Raw genomic sequence first — 20,293 nt, forward strand, 5'->3', positions numbered from 1 at the left:
TTTATTACAGCTATGAAGTAAGAATACAATTAACAAATGGTACATACCAGAAATCATCACGATGAAAATAATCCAAAATATCCTAAGTCTTTAACAGCATAGAAAACTCACTACTATGACATACAAGCGTATATCAGGAGATCGGTTTACCAATGACTCCATGATCAACATTTAAACCCAGCTTTTATTCTTCCAAGAGCGCCAAATCCCTGTATCTCCTATCACCATTAATTAACATCACTTTGCATGGCTCAAAACATTAAAACAACGCACACATTCTTGGATCTAATTATCACAACTCTTATCTAAATTATACGGGCGCACCCCTGTGTCGCTCCTCTTTGAACTATGCGCTGTCCGACGAACAGAATAACACAGTTTCTCTGTAACAGTACAATTAAATATATCAACATTCATAGCTCTTTATGAACTCTGGAAACAATCCAAACATGACAATTAAATTCACACAGTAACATACATTCTGTCTATTCAGGTTTCATCAGTCTTCACCTCTCCTGTCTTCAGTGACCCTTGGACTTCTGTGGGAATGTCTCTTCATTGAGATTGCCACAGATAAGGTGTTTGACCCCTGTGATAGCCCACAGATGGTCTGTCATTCTACTAATGCTATAAATTATGATTGTCATCACGCTGGGCCTCGGCGCTAGCAAGTCACTAGACGCATCTTCATCACTGGCCTTCATCATTGTTCACATTTGTTCACTGTCTTTCTTTTTCCACTACACATATACAAATATTGAAAGCATTTAAAATATTTACAAAATGTTGTCTCATTTCCCTAACTAGCCCCAGAGTTAGGCTATACGAAGTCAAAACCAACTTTGCCAACGTCGCACACCAGCTAGCTGAAGCTAATTGGCTAAATAATTTAGCTAACTCTCCCACCTGTGAACATACACAAGAGACAACCACATCAAACCACACCCCGAAACCAACTCACGTTTGAATTCAGTCACGGATGCTAGCATTTCTTAATGAACCAAATCTAAAATGAGGCCAAAGGAGGAAGTGCAGTCGCCCTTTAAACTAATTTAGCACAAGGGGAGAAAACAAACACTTAATATTAATTTAGTACATTTCTCTTTTGGATGTGACCCATGCCATATCAGTCACAGTGAGTGCTTTTGAACAGGCTTTGCAATATTTGCAAGTTTTAATCTGACCAAAACGCTGTAATTGAGCCAAAAACTGCTCTACAATATACAAATATTTTGATGTACAATAACATGCAGTTACACGTTTATTCAATACCTTGCCATAACATGAACAATAACATGAACATAGGTAGTGCTCCTACTGAACAGTAGTTTATAGGGCTTGGTTTTTAGGTCAGTAAGCCATGTTAAGCATTGGTTGATCAGATCAGGCATCTGAGAGTGCTTCCAAAGTGGGCCAGGCAGAACTCTTTAGCTGGTTAAATCCTGGGATGCAGTAACACACACCATTTCATAATCAGGGCTCTGGGTTATATAAACTAGAACAAACTGTTAGAACAGCTGTGTCACACACAAAGTCACTCACATAGGATGTATGCAGGCAAGTACGCACACACACAGACACACACACATATAGGCACACACACAGCTATTCAATGATGACGACACAAACAGGCATTGAGTTGGTTCACTGGTGAGGCTTCCAGGCTCTGACTTGGCATATTGAGTAAGACTGGGTCAACCATGCGGTCAATGACACTCACACTCACACTCACACACACACACACACACACACACACACACACACACACACACACAGAGAAGTGTGTAACTGTTTCTAACCTGGGAGAAGTCTAATGAGTTTACAGGCTTTAGAGATTAGTCAGTTGTCAGTGGAATACCACAGTATGTATGTGTATGTGCATGTGTGTGTGTGTGTGTGTGTGTGTGTGTGTGTGTGTGTGTGTGTGGGGGGGGGGGGGGGGGGGGCTTGTGTGTCCATGCATGCGTATGCGCATCTGCGTATGCCCCTATAGGCCACACAATATTGCAACTCCCCGCACACACACACTATCTCTCACACACACACACACACACACACACACATACACACACACAGACCATCAGCCTCTAAATCAAATCAAATGTTATTGGTCGAGTACACATTTTTACAGATGTTATCACGGGTGTTCCTAGCTCCAACAGTGCAGTAATACCTAACAATACAAAACAATACACGCAAATCCCAAAAAGAAGTCCATTCTATTGACACGACACAATGCCATGAACTAATATTCCTAATCAGAAACCTTCTATTCTAACATCTCACTGGTCTCCTGACACTGAGTATAAATCTAATTAGCATCATAAAGAAATCCCCATACAAATCCATCAGTTTAAGACAGAGAGATCTGTATTTTTGTATTGGATGTGTCTTCCGCATCTGCGGTGAAAGGTGACAGAGCTAGAGTGGTATTTGTCAGACCATGAGACATACCGAAAATCGGTCTTCTCACAAAATCGTCTATAGCGTCCGAACGGTTTGGCCTACTATTATCACGAACTCAATGGTGTTCTCCGTTTTGCTCTGTGACCTCCACAAGCATCTTGGGACTGAAGTCGGTACAGTCTGAAGTTGGTACAGCCAATCTGCCAACTTCTGTCTGTAGTGTCCGAATTGTTTTGGCTACAGACTGTGGAAAGGTGAGACTCTCACAAAAATGTACATGTCGGTTGTTTTTGCTATAGGACCAGGGACGGCCTGTTCAATAGGGCGATATGGGCGACGCACTGCCAAACGGGAAAAGGAAGGGATTTTTTTTCTAATCAATTATATCACGGCAACAGTAGTTATCAGTGTTGTAATCTGATCTGACTGCCACTAAATGTCAAATCAGGCTAAAGTCGTGCTTCAAATGGCCCCGCCCGTTTTTGGGCGATTTCAGTCAGGTTGAAAATCGCCCAGAAGTCTCTCATAGCCTGTCATGTAAAATCTATTTTTTTCAAATTTCAAAGCTTTCAATACATTCTCTATGGGTGTCTGTGGGCTTGCACTTACGCGCTTTCGTCATACGTGACGTAACCATGAACGTAACTAAGCAAATAGCGGCTAGCAGCGTCTCTTTGCGACCTGCAGTGTGGCGTTATTTTATGTTTTTAATTTGTACACTTAGTGGCGTTATTTTATGTTTTTAATTTGTACACTTAGTTTACAAACATTCTGCCAACCATGGATTTCGAGTGGTGGGTTTTGGACTGATCTTGTTGATCGTGTACATACCCGCTACGAACGGACTAAATAATGAAAACGTTGCTGGCAGCGGAATCCAATACAGCTGGGAGACTTGGCTGGATGACAGAGTCCCGGACAGAGAAGTGGAGCCGGCCGGCTTCACCCTGGTCGGAGCGGACCTCGATCTGACAGTCACAGGGAAAATCGATCCTGGTAAGAGAGCGACTCTGTACCCCCGAGCCCCGACATTGAACTGCTTTCTGTGTCACTGTGACCTTACTATCTGCCCCGTGAGTTCCCCCAATTGTTTGTTACCGTTGTGTACTGTTGATAATCACAAGTTTACTGGAGAACTGAGACCAAGTAGAGACTTTGGACAGGGTGGATATGGTATAATAAAGGCAGTTTATTCAGAGGTAAAGATATCTGGAATCGCGTGCACGGACTCGTTCGTCAAACTCTTAGGGAGCTATCTGAAGAGAGCCCCGAAAACATTGTGTGCTGACATTTTATACAATAAATGATGTAGGTTGAATCTAGTAGTTCTGATCTTCTGATTGGTCCTGATGAGTTGGGCGAGGTCCCCTCCACTGTTGCATTGGCTCTGAGTCGGGTTCTCTGTCTTCAAATGTTCAGCCTAAAGAGAGGGGATTTTTGTGTGTGTGTGTGTGTGTGTTTAACAGTGATTATGTGTGTGTGTGTGTGTGTGTGTGTTTAACAGTGATGATGTGTGTGTGTGTGTGTGTTATCAGTGATGATGTGTGTGTGTGTGTGTGTGTGTGTCCTCAGAGCAAGAACTCGTGAGTTGGAAGAACTGAGAGACCTATGGCGTGGGTGTTGTCCTTGGCCACCTGCTGACAAGGCTGACAAGATAGGACTCTTTTGTCCATTGTTATAGGATAGGAACAGCATTGATTGAAAACAAACGCCCAACACAAAATGGGTCATGCACAAGATTTTAGTCAGACCAAGCTATAACATTATATATTTACTACGACAGTACATTCAACCAAAAGCTAATATAACAAAGGCATCAGAGATTATTTATAATCTGTCACAGAAACTGGAATCCATCTCCCCAGATCAGTCAATAAATGCTTCTGGTATTGACTTATATGCTGCCCCTGTCTTCATGTTGTTGCTGGACATATCTTTTTTTAAATGTGTGTAGGTCACCTAAATCATCAGAAAAATTGCCCCTCCTGAGAATTTTTTCAGGAGCCGCCACTGTATAGGACGCCCACAGGTCTCACAAGACTTGTCTGAAGGTACAGTGGCTTGCGAAAGTATTCACCCCCTTGGCATTTTTCCTATTTTGTTGCCTTACAACCTAGAATTAAAACATTTTTGGGGTTTGTATCATTTGATTTACACAACATGTCTACCACTTTGAAGATGCAAAATAAAACAATTTGTGAAACAAACAAGAAATAAGACCAAAAAAAAGAAAACTTGAGCGTGCATAACTATTCACCCCTCAATACTTTGTAGAGCCACCTTTTGCAGCAATTACAGCTGCAAGTCTCTTGGGGTATGTCTCTATAAGCTTGGCACATCTAGCCACTGGGATTTTTGCCCATTCTTCAAGGCAAAACTGCTCCAGCTCCTTCAAGTTGGATGGGTTATGCTGGTGTACAGCAATCTTTAAGTCATACCACAGATTCTCAATTGGATTGAGGTATGGGTTTTGACTATGCCATTCCAAGACATTTCAATGTTTCCCCTTAAACCACTTGAGTGTTGCTTTAGCAGTATGCTTAAGGTCATTGTCCTGCTGGAAGGTGAACCTCCGTCCCAGTCTCGAATCTCTGGAAGACTGAAACAGTTTTCCCTCAAGAATTTAAGTCCCGTGTAGCTCAGTTGGTAGAGCATGGCGCTTGCAACGCCAGGGTTGTGGGTTCGATTCCCACGGGGGACCAGTATGAAAAGAAAAATGTATGCACTCACTAACTGTAAGTCGCTCTGGATAAGAGCGTCTGCTAAAAAATAAAATAAAATGCATGATACTGCCACCACCCTGCACCCTGGGGAAGCTCAATTTTAGTCTCATCTGACCAGAGTACCTTCTTCCATATGTTTGGGGAGTCTCCCACATGCCTTTTGGCGAACACCAAACCTGTTTGCTTATTTTTTTCTTTAAGCAATGGCTTTTTTCTGCCCATATTCTTTCCATTTTTTTATAATGGATTTAATGGTGCTCCGTGGGATGTTCAAAGTTTCATATATTTTTTTATAACCCAACCCTGATCTGTACTTCTCCACAACTTTGCCTCTGACCTGTTTGGAGAGCTCCTTGGTCTTCACAGTGCCGCTTGCTTGGTGGTGCCCCTTGCTTAGTAGTGTTGCAGACTATTTTGTATGTCCATCTCATGAAATCCAAACAAAAATCCCTTTAAATTACAGGTTGAAATGCAACAAAATAGGAAAAACTCCAAGGGGGATGAATACTTTTGCAAGGCACAGTAGGACAGACACTTCAAAACAAACTTCATTTAGATTTTTTGGGGGACTATCTGTTGTTCCATGTAGTGACTCTGTTATTCAATGCGTTTGTATGGGCTAATAGCATGTATGGGCTAAGACCAGAAATAATTTTTCATCAAATAATTTATTTTATCTATTTTTTGATACTTCAAGGGGTCTTAAAATTCAAAATCAAATAAGCAAAATAATCCTTGATATGACCTTCTTAAAACAATTCCATATAGCTTAGTAGAACCCCTCCTCTGGCTTGGACAGGGCTTAGACTTGTGGGTTAAGGGAATTAAAAGCTATGAAAATGACCCAACATGTCATTCAGTTCGGCTTGGATGCATATTTTATGTGGTTGAAATACTATCAGCGTTTATGATGCTGATAAAGATACAACATTTAAAGGCGGTCCCTAACCGCGCATTCATTCTCTCAAGATGCTGAAAGAAAGAAATCATATTTCTCCCCTCCTGTACATTTGGTGTATCATTTTACTGCAAGAATTGCTTAATTATGCAGGAGTTAATATTATTTTAGGCTATGTGAGAGGTTATAGACCTACATTCAGTGTCCAGATTTCAGTACTATTCCATTTAACCCATCTGAACAGTACAGTTCCCTTGACGTGCCATATGTACTTGTTTCAGGAAACTAGGCATATGTCGCGCATCACTACTCTACAGGTGGGGCATTTGAATGTAAAAAAAAATGTTAAGACACAAAATGTGTTTTTGGGCAGAAATGTCTTCCGGAACATGTTAACTTTTATGTGCCTTAATAACAAACTTGTATGACATCTGTAAATACGAATAAAATTGTTAAATTACGAGCCTAATTGGTTTAGCCATGGAAAAAGACAGGAACCTTCCCGCTAGCCATGATTGGCTGAGATAATGGATGGGCTGGACATGCCGAGAGATGAGTTTGGATTGGTCTGCCATGTAGCTCGCTTCTGTCTATAGCATGAGCTACTCAGTATGTGTAGGTAATCCTTTCTAACACGGCTGTTTTGAAAGATATCACAAAGAACTGCATAAGTGTTGCTAATGCTCTCCACTTTCTGGAGGACCGAGTTTTGAAATCAGTGGAATGCCTGGTGGAAGCAGAGTATGATAGCTAAGGAAATTGAGAAATTCTGGCGTTTGATTGCAAATATGCAGAGGGAGTCTAAAAGAAAACACACAGAAGGCTGTTGTATAAAACACCTGTCTCCGGATTACATCTTCAAACTAAATGCAACCATGGCATCTGTGACAGAGAGGGAGAAGTGTTCATACATGTATACGGGTAAGATAGTCTAGCTAGCTACATTTTCAGATATGATACTTTTCTAATTTTGTCAGAAAGTCATTTTCATTGTACTGTTAGCTAGCTAGCATTTGCATAGCTAGTTATAGCCTAATGTTAGCTATCTAGCTAACATTGAACTTAGCTAGTTGGTTAGCTTTAGCTACCAGCAGATTCATGCAGGGTAGTAATGTTATGAGTTAGGATTATGGTTCATTGTTTAGCTAGCTAGCTACATGTCTAAACAAAAGTCTCCACTATGCAAGTAACCATTTTACTGTACCGTTTACACTTTCTGTATCCTGTGCATGTGACAAATAAACTTTGCTTTTATTTGATATAGTGTGTGTTTACCAGAGACGGTAATGTGAAGACAAACATGACCAGCACCAAAGTCAAATCAGGATATAACGCTAGGCCAACGAGACAGTGTCCAAGTTAAAAAATTCTCTGGTAGAACGCCCTGCTTTTATTTCATCACACTCACAACCATTAGCTATTTTCTGTAATTAGCTCGCCATTAACTTGTAAATAATGATCTTGTTGTGAGTTTATTTTCCTGTAATAACAAATACAAATGAGCTAAAGTTAAGATGTTGTCAGCTATATGATATGGTCATTATTTATTTAGTACACTACCGTACTCACTCTGTATAGCACATGGCCTCAAATGTGAATCCTTAAAGAGATGGGTGGGAATAAGGTTTAAGAGTGTGTGAACGATGCTGAATAGGGTGTAGACAAAGAAGAGCTCTCCAGTAGGTGTCCCAAAACATTAAAGGGCCATTTTCTCAAAAGTGGGGTTACAAGTTTATCAACTTTCAAAGCAGAATTACTTTCCCATTGTTCCTCAACTGTAGCGTATGATATACAATTTTCTAGCACTGAGTCTCTACTTTTATCCAATGTAAAAAACACAATTTCAAATTTTGCTACATAAGATCAAATCGAGCCGGTCGGTCACATATTTGAAGACCCCGTCTTGTGACTCAAACTTGTATAGCGCCGAACAATCACCACATATAACATCTTTCCCAAACAGGCAACTGTTCTGGCCCTCCCTTCTCTTTATTTTCAACTCTCCATTTTGCAGATTTTCTCTTATGGAATTAAACTCCGACATTGTCCTTTTTGCCTCAGTGGATCGAAGTTGACTTTTTCTGTCCAAGCTCCCAAAAGCATTCGACAATTGCTGTGTATTTGGCGAGCGTACAGTTAGGCCCTAAAGCTTAGGCTTACGCAACAACGGCAGATAAAAATAATGAAAGAAAAACCTCAATGTAGCCTATAGATATAACTTGCACAAGAATGATACATTTATGGATTTTTAATGCACTGTTTTCTCTTTATTCAAACCGCCCGCCACCCACCAGCCCTCCATCCACACAATATTTCATGACCCTAAACCTGCTCGGCCCGCGGATATAACTGCAGGTTCTGTGGGTTATGAGTCAACCCGCGCATCACTAGTGGCAGTCAGTGCCATTTTTTTTCATGAGCATGGCCTTATTTCTATTACAGCATATTGGATGACTGTCATTTATATTCCATTCACCCAGTTCAATGTAACAGCGATAGGTTTAGGCTACTACATGATACTCAAATTTTCCCTATACCCATCACGAGGTTGCTACAACCTAGCCTATGAATGAACGTTTACAACGTAGGAGCACACAGGTCGAGAGAAACATTTGACGTGACAGACAGTGACACATGGACAGACAGTGACACATTCAATATCGCCTTGCACACTCTTGCCCGCATCTAGCTGATCTAGGGTGTAATCATTAGTCCAACAGTTGCAAACGAGAGTTTCTATTGGACAAATTCAGTTATTTTTATCCCCGTTTCATTTGCTTCCGTTTAAGAAACGTTTTTCAACAGAATCGGCAGAATGAATACACCCCTGATCACGCGTAAACACCACGTTGTATTCCTTCTAGCCTCTATGCACTCTCCTCCTCTCACCTTTTCCCTTCCTTTGTGGACTTCAATGTACAACACATCAGCTGTATGTGACCAGGCGAAAAAACCTTTCCAAGCCAAACCATGTCATAATCGCTACACACAGCCTACATCATTGTCTCCATATTAGCTAAAGTAACGTCCTAGTCAACATAGCTAATAGAACTAATGCATTAGTAAACCTTCTACAATCATGCAGTAACGTAACAGCGCACAGTCACGAAGCAGTTACACCAGTGGGACCCGGTGGCAATAAATTAATAAAACCAAAAGCTTACCTTGACTTGGAAGAGTTCCAGTGTTGTGTTGGATAGTCATAGCTAAGTGTTTGAGTAGGCTAAACTAGCCAGCTGCATTTGCTAGCTAAGTAAGTGAAACTTGCTTCTCCTTCATTTTTGAAGAAATTAATTTGTTGAAAACTGTTCAACTATTGTCTTTCTCTCTCTTTGAGTCAACTACTCACCACATTATATGCACTGCAGTGCTAGCTAGCTGTGGCTTATGCATTCAGTACTAAATTCATTCTCTGATCCTTTGATTGGGTGGACAACATGTCAATTCATGCTGCAAGAGCTCTGATAGGTTGGAGGACGTCCTCCGGAAGTTGTCATAATTACTGTGTAAGTCTATGGAAGGGGGTGAGAACCAAGAGCCTCCTAGGTTTTGTATTGAAGTCAATGTACCAAGCGGAGGACGGAAGCTAGCTGTCCTCCGGCTACACCATGGTGCTACCCTACATAGTGCTGTTGAGGCTACTGTAGACCTTCATTGCAAAACAGTGTGTTTTAATAAATTATTTGGTGAAATGTGAATATATTTAGTATAGTTTTATCTAAAAAGGATAACCTTTTTAATGTTTTTCAATTTCAATTTTTATGAAATTCACTGAGGAGGACGGTCCTCCCCTTCCTCCTCTGAGGATCCTCCACTGGTATGCGCCCATGTGTGTTTGCCCTGACCAAAGGTTATTGATTGTGCAGGTGTTTGCATAATTCTTGTCCCACTGCGTTCTGAACATAAAGAACCCATAGTACTGGGAAGCAGCTCCACGCGCACACACACACTCTCTCACACACACACACACACACACACACACACACACACACACACACACACACACACACACACACACACACACACACACACACACACACACACTCCTACCTTGTGTACACTCCTAGGGTTCTTCAGCCATGCGTAGTACATCTCTTCCACATAATTAGAACTGGTCCCATTCAGAAAAGGCTCGGCCGACACTGACGCAGTGTAACTCCTTATTGGCTGAAACGTCCTCAAAGCCCCTCCCACTGCCGCCGACCTGGCTTGTGATTGGCTCTTGGCTGTCTGGGTGGCCGTGATAGGCCCTAGCCTAACAACCGTAGTCCTTAAGCGGTGCATGGTAGCCTATCAGCAGTGGCTCCTTTCGCTAAACCAGGAAGTAGATCAATAACACCTGTCGCCAGGAAACGCCAGGATTAGGAGGAAGTTATCCTCTAGATGCTGATTTTAGTTCAGTTGTGTGCTTCCCTCCTATGATTAAGATTAAGATTGGAGGAGGGGCAGCTGATCCTGGATCTGGGGCCTACAGGAAACTTCTCCCAGGAGCATGGGACACACAAAGTACAGGGTGTCCTCTGTACGGCTTCTCTTCCTCTGCTTCCGGCCTCTTCTTTCTTTTACTCTCTGTCGTTGTCTCAGGGGGGTTTTGGTCCAGTCCTGTAAATCGTTATTTCCTCTGGCTGTGTAGAGAGAGATTACATAATCAGACAGACACACAGGCATACTTCCCAGTTCCCACTGACCCAGCCTGTGCTGTGTGCACATGTAACACATTTATGACATGGGCTGGATTATATATCATTATTTATGTATTTAGACCTGGCTGCCTAAATGGCAAATAAGAGTCTGCTAAAAAAAACACCTTAGTCACATTCACATTTACAGTCACACACTCCTCCACGTACACACACACACACAGACACAATAATAGTACCACAAGTAGGCCTACACACACACACACACACACACACTGACCACCCCCCCACCCACACACATTGTTTCAATATTGAAATTCGATCTCCAGCTTTCCCATAGTAACTTTCCCATAGTAATGAACATGTCGGGAGTCGGGACGAGCCAGACAGGCAGGCAGTTTTTCTGCCGAAATCATAATTCAGCATAATTTGTATTGATATATACAAAGAAATGTAAATACAAAAACAGGTGAAACGAAACAAAATGCAGCTACTTTGCCGTCTTTCCAGGTTCAGTTTGAAGTGATTGTGTTGCTGTGTAGATGGCAAGCTGAGTGTCTGAGTGAGAGTGCACTTTTCTATGCCAGGCGCAATCGTGCATCATTAGCTAATTTTTATGGATGTCTCCAAATAAATCTCACTAGAGAAAAGCGTAGCCCTTTCCTGCAGTCAAATGACCTAGTGGCGTCATGGGTGGAATGTTATTAATATTTTCATAATTTCATAATTAATAAATCCCGCTGAAAATCCAGTGTTTCTATGTCAAATGGTTTTGTTATATTTCAGTCTTCTGTGATGTATTTAAAGTGTAATATTGGGATGCAACCTCAAAATTGAATACATTTTAACTCTATATCTGACATGGTACAGGTGTCTTCTTTTTTAAATCCCATAACCATGTATGTGAGGTGTATACTTTTGCTTCAGAGTAGATGTGTTTAAGACTACCAAGGAACACTCTGTGTGACCCTGATTTAGCCCACTGCAGTAAAAGGTTAACCAAACTCAAATGCAGCTACTTTGCTGTTATTCTGGCTGCACTGTTTGACGTGACTGTGTTAGCCGAAGTTGGCTAGCTAGCAAGCAAGGGATAAGGGCTGGAAACTGAACATTTAGAACGAACGACTGGGTCGCGTCCAAAGATATAGAACAAAAAAACTTCACGACTGGGTTGCGTCTCTGGCAACCTAACCGATAGAATGAATGACCAGCCGGCTTGGTTAGCAACCCTAGATTTGTGTTGGGACTATATCTAGTGGAAGGATGAACTAGTATGAATACATATATCCAAATAAAGTTTTTAATTAAAATATGTCAATCATTATTTGAATATGTTGGTAACCCATAGTATAGTAATAATGCCCTCGAAGCCTGTGGTTGGAGGATATATTGGTATGGGTGTTGGTATGGCTTCTCAGGCATTATCACTTAAGCATTGACGATAAATCATAATCAGCAACAAAAAAAAATGGAGCTAGCGAACTAGCAGATTTACGTCAATCATCAATGAGAATCACTAAAATCACGCCACTTCGATACAGCTACTACTGTCTGTGACTTTTCGCACAGGTTAGGAGAGAATGTTTGCTAACCCCTTTCCTAACCTTAACCTAATTCTGGTACGATAATTCTCCTAAACTGCTGCGTAAATTCTAATCTGCTACAAAAAAGTAAATTCTGGTCGTAGCTGTATCGAAGTGGTGTGTTTTTAGAGAGTCTCAATCATCAAAGATCAGCTGATAGTCCATCCTCTTTTCCCGATGTCAATCATGTCTCCTAAGGTATAAGGGCCCGGGGCTGTGTTTCTACTAAGCAAACATATGGAATTGTTTTAAGATGGTCATACCAAGGATCATTTAGCTATTTGATTTTGACCCCTGTAAGTATCCCAAAAATATATTTATTTATTTTTTGGCCCCCTGAAAGGTCTGTGCACGGCCCTGGAGCCCATAAATTCTGTGCTAAACTGTGTAGAGCCAGCTGGTAGCGTGTCAAAACACATGCAGTGGTGTGTAGTCATGGATGCCAAGGGAAGCCAGGCTTCCCCAAATATTTGACCAATCAAAAAATATATATATATACAGTGGGGAGAACAAGTATTTGATACACTGCCGATTTTGCAGGTTTTCCTACTTACAAAGCATGTAGAGGTCTGTAATTTTTATCATAGGTACACTTCAACCGTGTGAGACGGAATCTAAAACAAAAATCCAGAAAATCACATTGTATGATTTTTAAGTAATGAATTTGCATTTTATTGCATGACATAAGTATTTGATACATCAGAAAAGCTGAACTTAATATTTGGTACAGAAACCTTTGTTTGCAATTACAGAGATCATACGTTTCCTGTAGGTCTTGACCAGGTTTGCACACACTGCAGCAGGGATTTTGGCCCACTCCTCCATACAGACCTTCTCCAGATCCTTCAGGTTTCGGGGCTGTCGCTGGACAATACGGACTTTCAGCTCCCTCCAAAGATTTTCTATTGGGTTCAGGTCTGGAGACTGGCTAGGCCACTCCAGGACCTTGAGATGCTTCTTACGGAGCCACTCCTTAGTTGCCCTGGCTGTGTGTTTCGGGTCGTTGTCATGCTGGAGGACCCAGCCACGACCCATCTTCAATGCTCTTACTGAGGGAAGGAGGTTGTTGGCCCAGATCTCGCGATACATGGCCCCATCCATCCTCCCCTCAATACGGTGCAGTCGTCCTGTCCCCTTTGCAGAAAAGCATCCCCAAAGAATGATGTTTCCACCTCCATGCTTCACGGTTGGGACGGTGGCTAGCTTTGCACTTGGCTAGCTAATAGTAGCTGCTAGGGGTAAGTCATAACCTACACTTGTGTTTTGTTTTTTACATATTGATAGCCCGAGTCGCTCAAGGAATTCGGGACATGGGTGACTAGCTAACGTTAGTTTGGCTCTCTCTGTGTGTTCGTGCCGTGTGTTATGACGAGGTGCCCGGACGTTTTTCACGGAATAATACTGCACCTAGTTAGCTAGCTGAATAAACTAGGTTAGTCTATTCCTAGAAAACATTGAACCGCTGTAGTTTACAACAATTATAGTTTCTGAGGTGGAAGTTGGGAGAGTTATATTTGGGAGTTGTGGCTCTCTCCTTTCCCAGATGTTTAGTTCATTTTATTCCGATCTCCTCTGCATTATTGTAGCCATCTGCTGCAGCCTGTCAACTATGCCTCTGCCTATCCCTGTTCTCTCCTCTCCGCACAGGCTACACAAACGCCTCACACCGCGTGGCTGCTGCCTCTCTAACCTGGTGGTCCCTGCACGCACGACCCATGTGGAGTTCCAGGTCTCAGGCAGCCTCTGGAACTGCCGTTCTGCTGCCAACAAGGCAGACTTCATCCCAGCCTATGCTACCCTCCAGTCCCTCGACTTCTTGGCGCTGACGGAAACATGGATTACCACTGAAAACATTGCTACTCCTGCTGCTCTCTCCTCGTCTGACCATGTGTTCTCGCATACCCCGAGAGCATCTGGTCAGCGGGGTGGTGGCACAGGAATCCTCATCTCTCCCAAGTGGACATTCTCAATTTTTCCCCTTACCCATCTGTCTATCTCCTCATTTGAATTCCATGCTGTCACAGTCACTAGCCCATTTAAGCTTAATATCCTTGTCATCTATCGCCCTCCAGGTTCCCTTGGAGAGTTCATCAATGAGCTTGACACCTTGATAAGTTCCTTTCCTGAGGATGGCTCACCCCTCACAGTTCTGGGGGATTTCAACCTCCCTACGTCTACATTTGACTCATTTCTCTCTGCCTCCTTCTTTCCACTCCTCTCCTCTTTTGACCTCACCCTCTCACCATCCCCCCCTACTCACAAGGCAGGCAATACGCTTGACCTCATCTTTACTAGATGCTGTTCTTCTACTAATCTCACTGCAACTCCCCTCCAAGTCTCCGACCACTACTTTGTATCCTTTTCTCTCTCCCTCTCCTCCAACACTACTCACTCTGCCCCTACACAGATGGTAATGCGCCGTCGCAACCTTCGCTCTCTCTCTCCCGCTACTCTCTCCTCTTCCATCCTATCATCTCTTCCCTCTGCTCAATCCTTCTCCCTCCAATCTCCTGATTCTGCCTCCTCAACCCTCCTCTCCTCCCTTTCTGCATCCTTTGACTCTCTATGTCCCCTATCCCCCCCGGCCGGCTCGGTCCTCCCCTCCAGCTTCGTGGCTTGATGACTCATTGCGAGCTCACAGAACAGAGCTCCGGGCAGCTGAGCGGAAATGGAAGAAAACTAGACTCCCTGCAGACCTGGCATCTTTTCACTCCCTCCTCTCTACATTTTCTTCATCTGTTTCTGCTGCTAAGGCCACTTTCTACCACTCTAAATTCCAAGCATCCGCCTCTAACCCTAGGAAGCTCTTTGCCACATTCTCCTCCCTGCTGAATCCCCCCCCCCTCCCTCCCTCCCTCTCTGTGGATGACTTCGTCAACCATTTTGAAAAGAAGGTTGACGACATCCGATCCTCGTTTGTTAAGTCAAATGACACTGCTGGTCCTGCTCACACTGCCCTACCCTATGCTTTGACTTCTTTCTCCCCTCTCTCTCCAGATAAAATCTTGCGACTTGTGACGGCAGGCCGCCCAACAACATGCCCGCTTGACCCTATCCCCTCCTCTCTTCTCCAGACCATCTCCGGTGACCTTCTCCCTTACCTCACCTCGCTGATCAACTCATCCTTGACCGCTGGCTATGTCCCTTCCGTCTTCAAGAGAGCAAGAGTTGCACCCCTTCTCAAAAAACCAACACTCGATCCCTCTGATGTCAACAACTACAGACCAGTATCCCTTCTTTCTTTTCTCTCCAAAACTATTGAGCGTGCCGTCTTTAGCCAACTCTCTTGCTATCTCTCTCAGAATGACCTTCTTGATCCAAACCAGTCAGGTTTCAAGACTGGTCATTCAACTGAGACTGCTCTTCTCTGTGTCACAGAGGCTCTCCGCACTGCTAAAGCTAACTCTCTCTCCTCTGCTCTTGTCCTTCTAGACCTGTCTGCTGCCTTTGATACTGTGAACCATCAGATCCTCCTCTCCACCCTCTCCGAGCTGGGCATCTCCGGCGCGGCTCACTCTTGGATTGCGTCCTACCTGACCGGTCGCTCCTACCAAGTGGCGTGGCGAGAAGCTGTCTCCGCACCACGTGCTCTCACCACTGGTGTCCCCCAGGGCTCAGTTCTAGGCCCTCTCCTATTCTCGCTATACACCAAGTCACTTGGCTCTGTCATATCCTCACATGGTCTCTCCTATCATTGCTACGCTGACGACACACAACTAATCTTCTCCTTTCCCCCTTCTGATAACCAGGTGGCGAATCGCATCTCTGCATGTCTGGCAGACATATCAGTATGGATGACGGATCACCACCTCAAGCTGAACCTCGGCAAGACGGAGCTGCTCTTCCTCCCGGGGAAGGACTGCCCGTTCCATGATCTCGCCATCACGGTTGACAACTCCGTTGTGTCCTCCTCCCAGAGTGAGAAGAGCCTTGGCGTGACCCTGGACAACACCCTGTCGTTCTCCGCTAACATCAAGGCGGTGACCCGATCCTGTAGGTTCATGCTCTACAACATTCGGAGAGTACGACCCTGCCTTACACAGGAAGCGGCACAAGTCCTAATCCAGGCACTTGTCATCTCCCGTCTGGATTACTGCAACTCGCTGTTGGCTGGGCTCCCTGCCTGTGCCATTAAACCCCTACAACTCATCCAGAATGCCGCAGCCCGTCTGGTGTTCAACCTTCCCAAGTTCTCTCACGTCACCCCGCTCCTCCGCACACTCCACTGGCTTCCAGTTGAAGCTTGCATCTGCTACAAGACCATGGTGCTTGCCTACGGCGCTGTGAGGGGAACGGCACCTCCGTACCTTCAGGCTCTGATCAGTCCCTACACCCAAACGAGGGCACTGCGTTCATCCACCTCTGGCCTGCTGGCTCCCCTACCTCTGCGGAAGCATAGTTCCCTCTCAGCCCAGTCAAAACTGTTCGCTGCTCTGGCACCCCAATGGTGGAACAAGCTCCCTCACGACGCCAGGACAGCGGAGTCACTCACCACCTTCCGGAGACATTTGAAACCCCACCTCTTTAAGAAATACCTGGAATAGGATAAAGTAATCCTTCTCCCCCCCCCCAAAAAAAATATATATATATATATAAAAAAAAAAGATAATAAAAAAAATCCATTGTATAGTGGTTATCCCACTGGCTATAAGGTGAATGCACCTATTTGTAAGTCGCTCTGGATAAGAGCGTCTGCTAAATGACGTAAATGTAAATGTGTTCTTGGGGTTGTACTCATCCTTCTTCTTCCTCCAAACACGGCGAGTGGAGTTTAGACCAAAAAGCTCTATTTTTGTCTCATCAGACCACATGATCTTCTCCCATTCCTCCTCTGGATTATCCAGATGGTCATTGGCAAACTTCAGACGGGCCTGGACATGCACTAGCTTGAGCAAGGGGACCTTGCGTGCGCTGCAGGATTTTAATCCATGACGGCGTAGTGTGTTACTAATGGTTTTCTTTGAGACTGTGGTCCCAGCTCTCTTCAGGTCATTGACCAGGTCCTGCCGTGTAGTTCTGGGCTGATCCCTCACCTTCCTCATGATCATTGATGCCCCACGAGGTGAGATCTTACATGGAGCCCCAGACCGAGGGTGATTGACCGTCATCTTGAACTTCTTCCATTTTCTAATAATTGTGCCAACAGTTGTTGCCTTCTCACCAAGCTGCTTGCCTATTGTCCTGTAGCCCATCCCAGCCTTGTGCAGATCTACAATTTTATCCCTGATGTCCTTACACAGCTCTCTGGTCTTGGCCATTGTGGAGAGGTTGGAGTCTGTTTGATTGAGTGTGTGGACAGGTGTCTTTTACACAGGTAACGAGTTCAAACAGATGCAGTTAATACAGGTAATGAGTGGAGAACAGGAGGGCTTCTTAAAGAATAACTAACAGGTCTGTGAGAGACGGAATTCTTACTGGTTGGTAGGTGATCAAATACTTATGTCATGCAATAAAATGCAAATTAATTACTTAAAAATCATACAATGTGATTTTCTGGATTTTTGTTTTAGATTCCGTCTCTCACAGTTGAAGTGTACCTATGATAAAAATTACAGACCTCTACATGCTTTGTAAGTAGGAAAACCTGCAAAATCGGCAGTGTATCAAATACTTGTTCTCCCCACTGTATATATATATTTTTTTAAAGACTGGGGACTGGCAGGAGAGTCTGGAGGACTTCATCTCTCTGTGTTTTCATAATTTTCCTTCAATTATCTGAATCTATATCTCACCGGAGAAATCATCAGAGCGTGGGAAACAGTGCCCCTCTGTCTCAGTATGTGTAGTCCATCTATCTCATGCTCTCTGGACAAAAAGTGTATGACATGTTGCCGGCGTAGCATTTGATTGATTGATGACAGCAAGTGTTTGGCCTCCCTTTGATAAAACAATTATAAAATAATTTGCCAATCAGCGTTGAGCTGAGCTCTACTGTGGATAGTCCTGGCACAGCAAAACCACTCCCCAAGGGAGGCCAGTTTGGATTTGGCTTCACATCAATCAAATCACATCAAAATCAAAACGTAATTGTCAGAAAAACTTGTCTGTTTCTGGTCTGCTTGTGTTGTTGTCCTGCAGTAGCTAGCTAGCTAAATTGGCCCTTTCCAAAGCCATAGAGAGGGGGATTTGGGCTTGTGGTTTTGACTTAATTCTCCGTACAGGCCAATGATTATAACGGTGTGAGATATTTAGCCTAGATGTTGCCTAGTAGGCTCACGTTAACTAGTTAGTTAATTTAGCTGGTTCATTGTTTCCCATGTGAGGAAGTTAAAGCCGATTTACAGTACGCTTGATCCGGCAATGAGGTCCAGAAGATCCGTACGGAGGGTGTGACACAATTGCAGAGCCTCCAGAGGCTTGCGGAGGCCAAATCAAGCTCCTTGCACCTCCCAAATTTTGTAACAAAGCGGAGGGCTCCGTATAGCTCCGCATTGACATGATTGATTGACGTAGGTGTGGGCGGTACGTCCTGTATAAACACAAACTCACTTCCTTCACAACAGCTCTGCTCCGCAAGAAGTATGAATGCCCTGACTTCTGCAGAGGCTGCATTGCAATAAATGCTGTATGGCCAATACAGAACCAGATTGACCATAAATCGGCTTTTATGCCCGATGTCCACCAGATGTATATGCATTATGTCTAGCCCACATTTTCCGTACTTAACGATCGTGCTTCGCTTTTCAACTAGCTAAAAGCTAGCTAGTTGGAGTCTGTGTGTGTACTTCCGTTTGGACCACCGCACCGTAAAGCAACACAAGTTCAAAATATTAAACGCACATTGTTGCGGACTGCTCTATTGACAATGAATGACATCCACATGAACGCAAAGAGTTTGATGCATCTGGTGGACATGAAGCATTAAGCTAGCAAGCATTTTAGCCAGGTAGCCTATGACAACAAGAACTAAAAGTGTGTACTAGGCCTACTGTATGACAGTCTTTCATGTTGAGAGGAGGATGGCATTGTCATTCTAGTCTACAAGTAGGGTGAGTCCATGTTTTTTTTCTACTTGAGCACACACACACACACACACACACACACACACACAGAAATCAGTACCATAGACAGCCAAGTTATTTAGCAACATTGATTGGACTAAATTGTTTTTGGTATCTTTAAGTTTGTTTTAACTGTATTAGACTAAGCATATAGCCTTGTTGATTGAATAATGTTTTCATGTTTAAGTTGAAATGGTGCTGGAATAGTGCAGGCAGTGCTCCTGTTTTCTTTGTGCTGACTTGCAGTAACTCTCCATGGTTCTAAATCAGTAGTTGTTTAGTAAACTGTCGGAAACATTAACTTGCTTGACCATGCTGTAGGTCATGTAACTGTTTGTTACATGCAATATTTGCTTTGTGGACTTCACCAGACAGATGTTGTTCTCCGGTTTTGGGATCAAACAAACATATGTGTGGTTGAATTTATTCCACCACTGTGTGACTGTTGTATTTTTGTTGTCTCGGCCAATTGTATATCACTGTGGCGTATGAACGAATCGGTTATAGCGCAAGCAACGCAATTATCACAACATAGGTTGTATTATGGCTTTTTTGCTGGCTTTGCTTCCCCAGTGATTTTACCCACACACCGCTACTCAACACGTGACCTTGCGTTGCGCTTTCTGCGCGCATCATGTGTGTCAGCTACTGGTACCCTACACTTGGCTGGAAAAAATAGAATTCATGCTTTTAGATTTGTATATATAAAAATAGGAGCCGGTAAATGTATATATTTAGAAAAATAAGAAAACTGCAATACCCACGAATTCGACAACCTATACTAGTCACGGTCTAAAAATCTATGGCTGGCGCGTTTTACTCAAATAACGAAATAATAATTTTAGAAATAGGCTACTGTACTTACCTTGCGCGACTTGCTGCTTTTCGTAGGCTACTAGCTTAACTTGCTTGCTAGACGCTTTCTGAGACTGTTCTCACCGTATGTCTCTTCTGTACACTGGCTGGCAGGCTTTCTGATGGCACTGTCGGACTCAAGTGCTGATATGCGTCACACCGTTACGTCATCCTATTAGGAGAGGAG

At 43.5% G+C, this 20,293-nt stretch overlaps 1 protein-coding gene across 5 annotated transcripts in view; it reads right to left on the minus strand.

Moving 5' to 3' along the window:
* LOC311099752 (2-oxoglutarate dehydrogenase complex component E1-like) overlaps positions 1–20,224 on the minus strand; it is a 43,430-nt gene extending 23,206 nt beyond the window's left edge. For all 5 annotated transcript variants that reach the window (XM_084140493.1, XM_084140491.1, XM_084140496.1 and 2 more), the window contains exons 1-2: positions 20,117–20,224; positions 10,078–10,652 (exon numbers count right to left, since the gene is read on the minus strand). In XM_084140493.1, coding sequence (XP_083996619.1) covers positions 10,078–10,311 — 234 coding nt within the window. In that variant the 5' untranslated portion in view covers positions 10,312–10,652; positions 20,117–20,224. The remainder of the gene's footprint in view (positions 1–10,077; positions 10,653–20,116) is intronic.
* Between the last annotated feature and the right edge of the window lie 69 nt (positions 20,225–20,293).

This window comes from Coregonus lavaretus, assembly GCF_964263955.1.
Source record: "Coregonus lavaretus genome assembly, chromosome: 24".
Taxonomy (NCBI): domain Eukaryota; kingdom Metazoa; phylum Chordata; class Actinopteri; order Salmoniformes; family Salmonidae; genus Coregonus; species Coregonus lavaretus.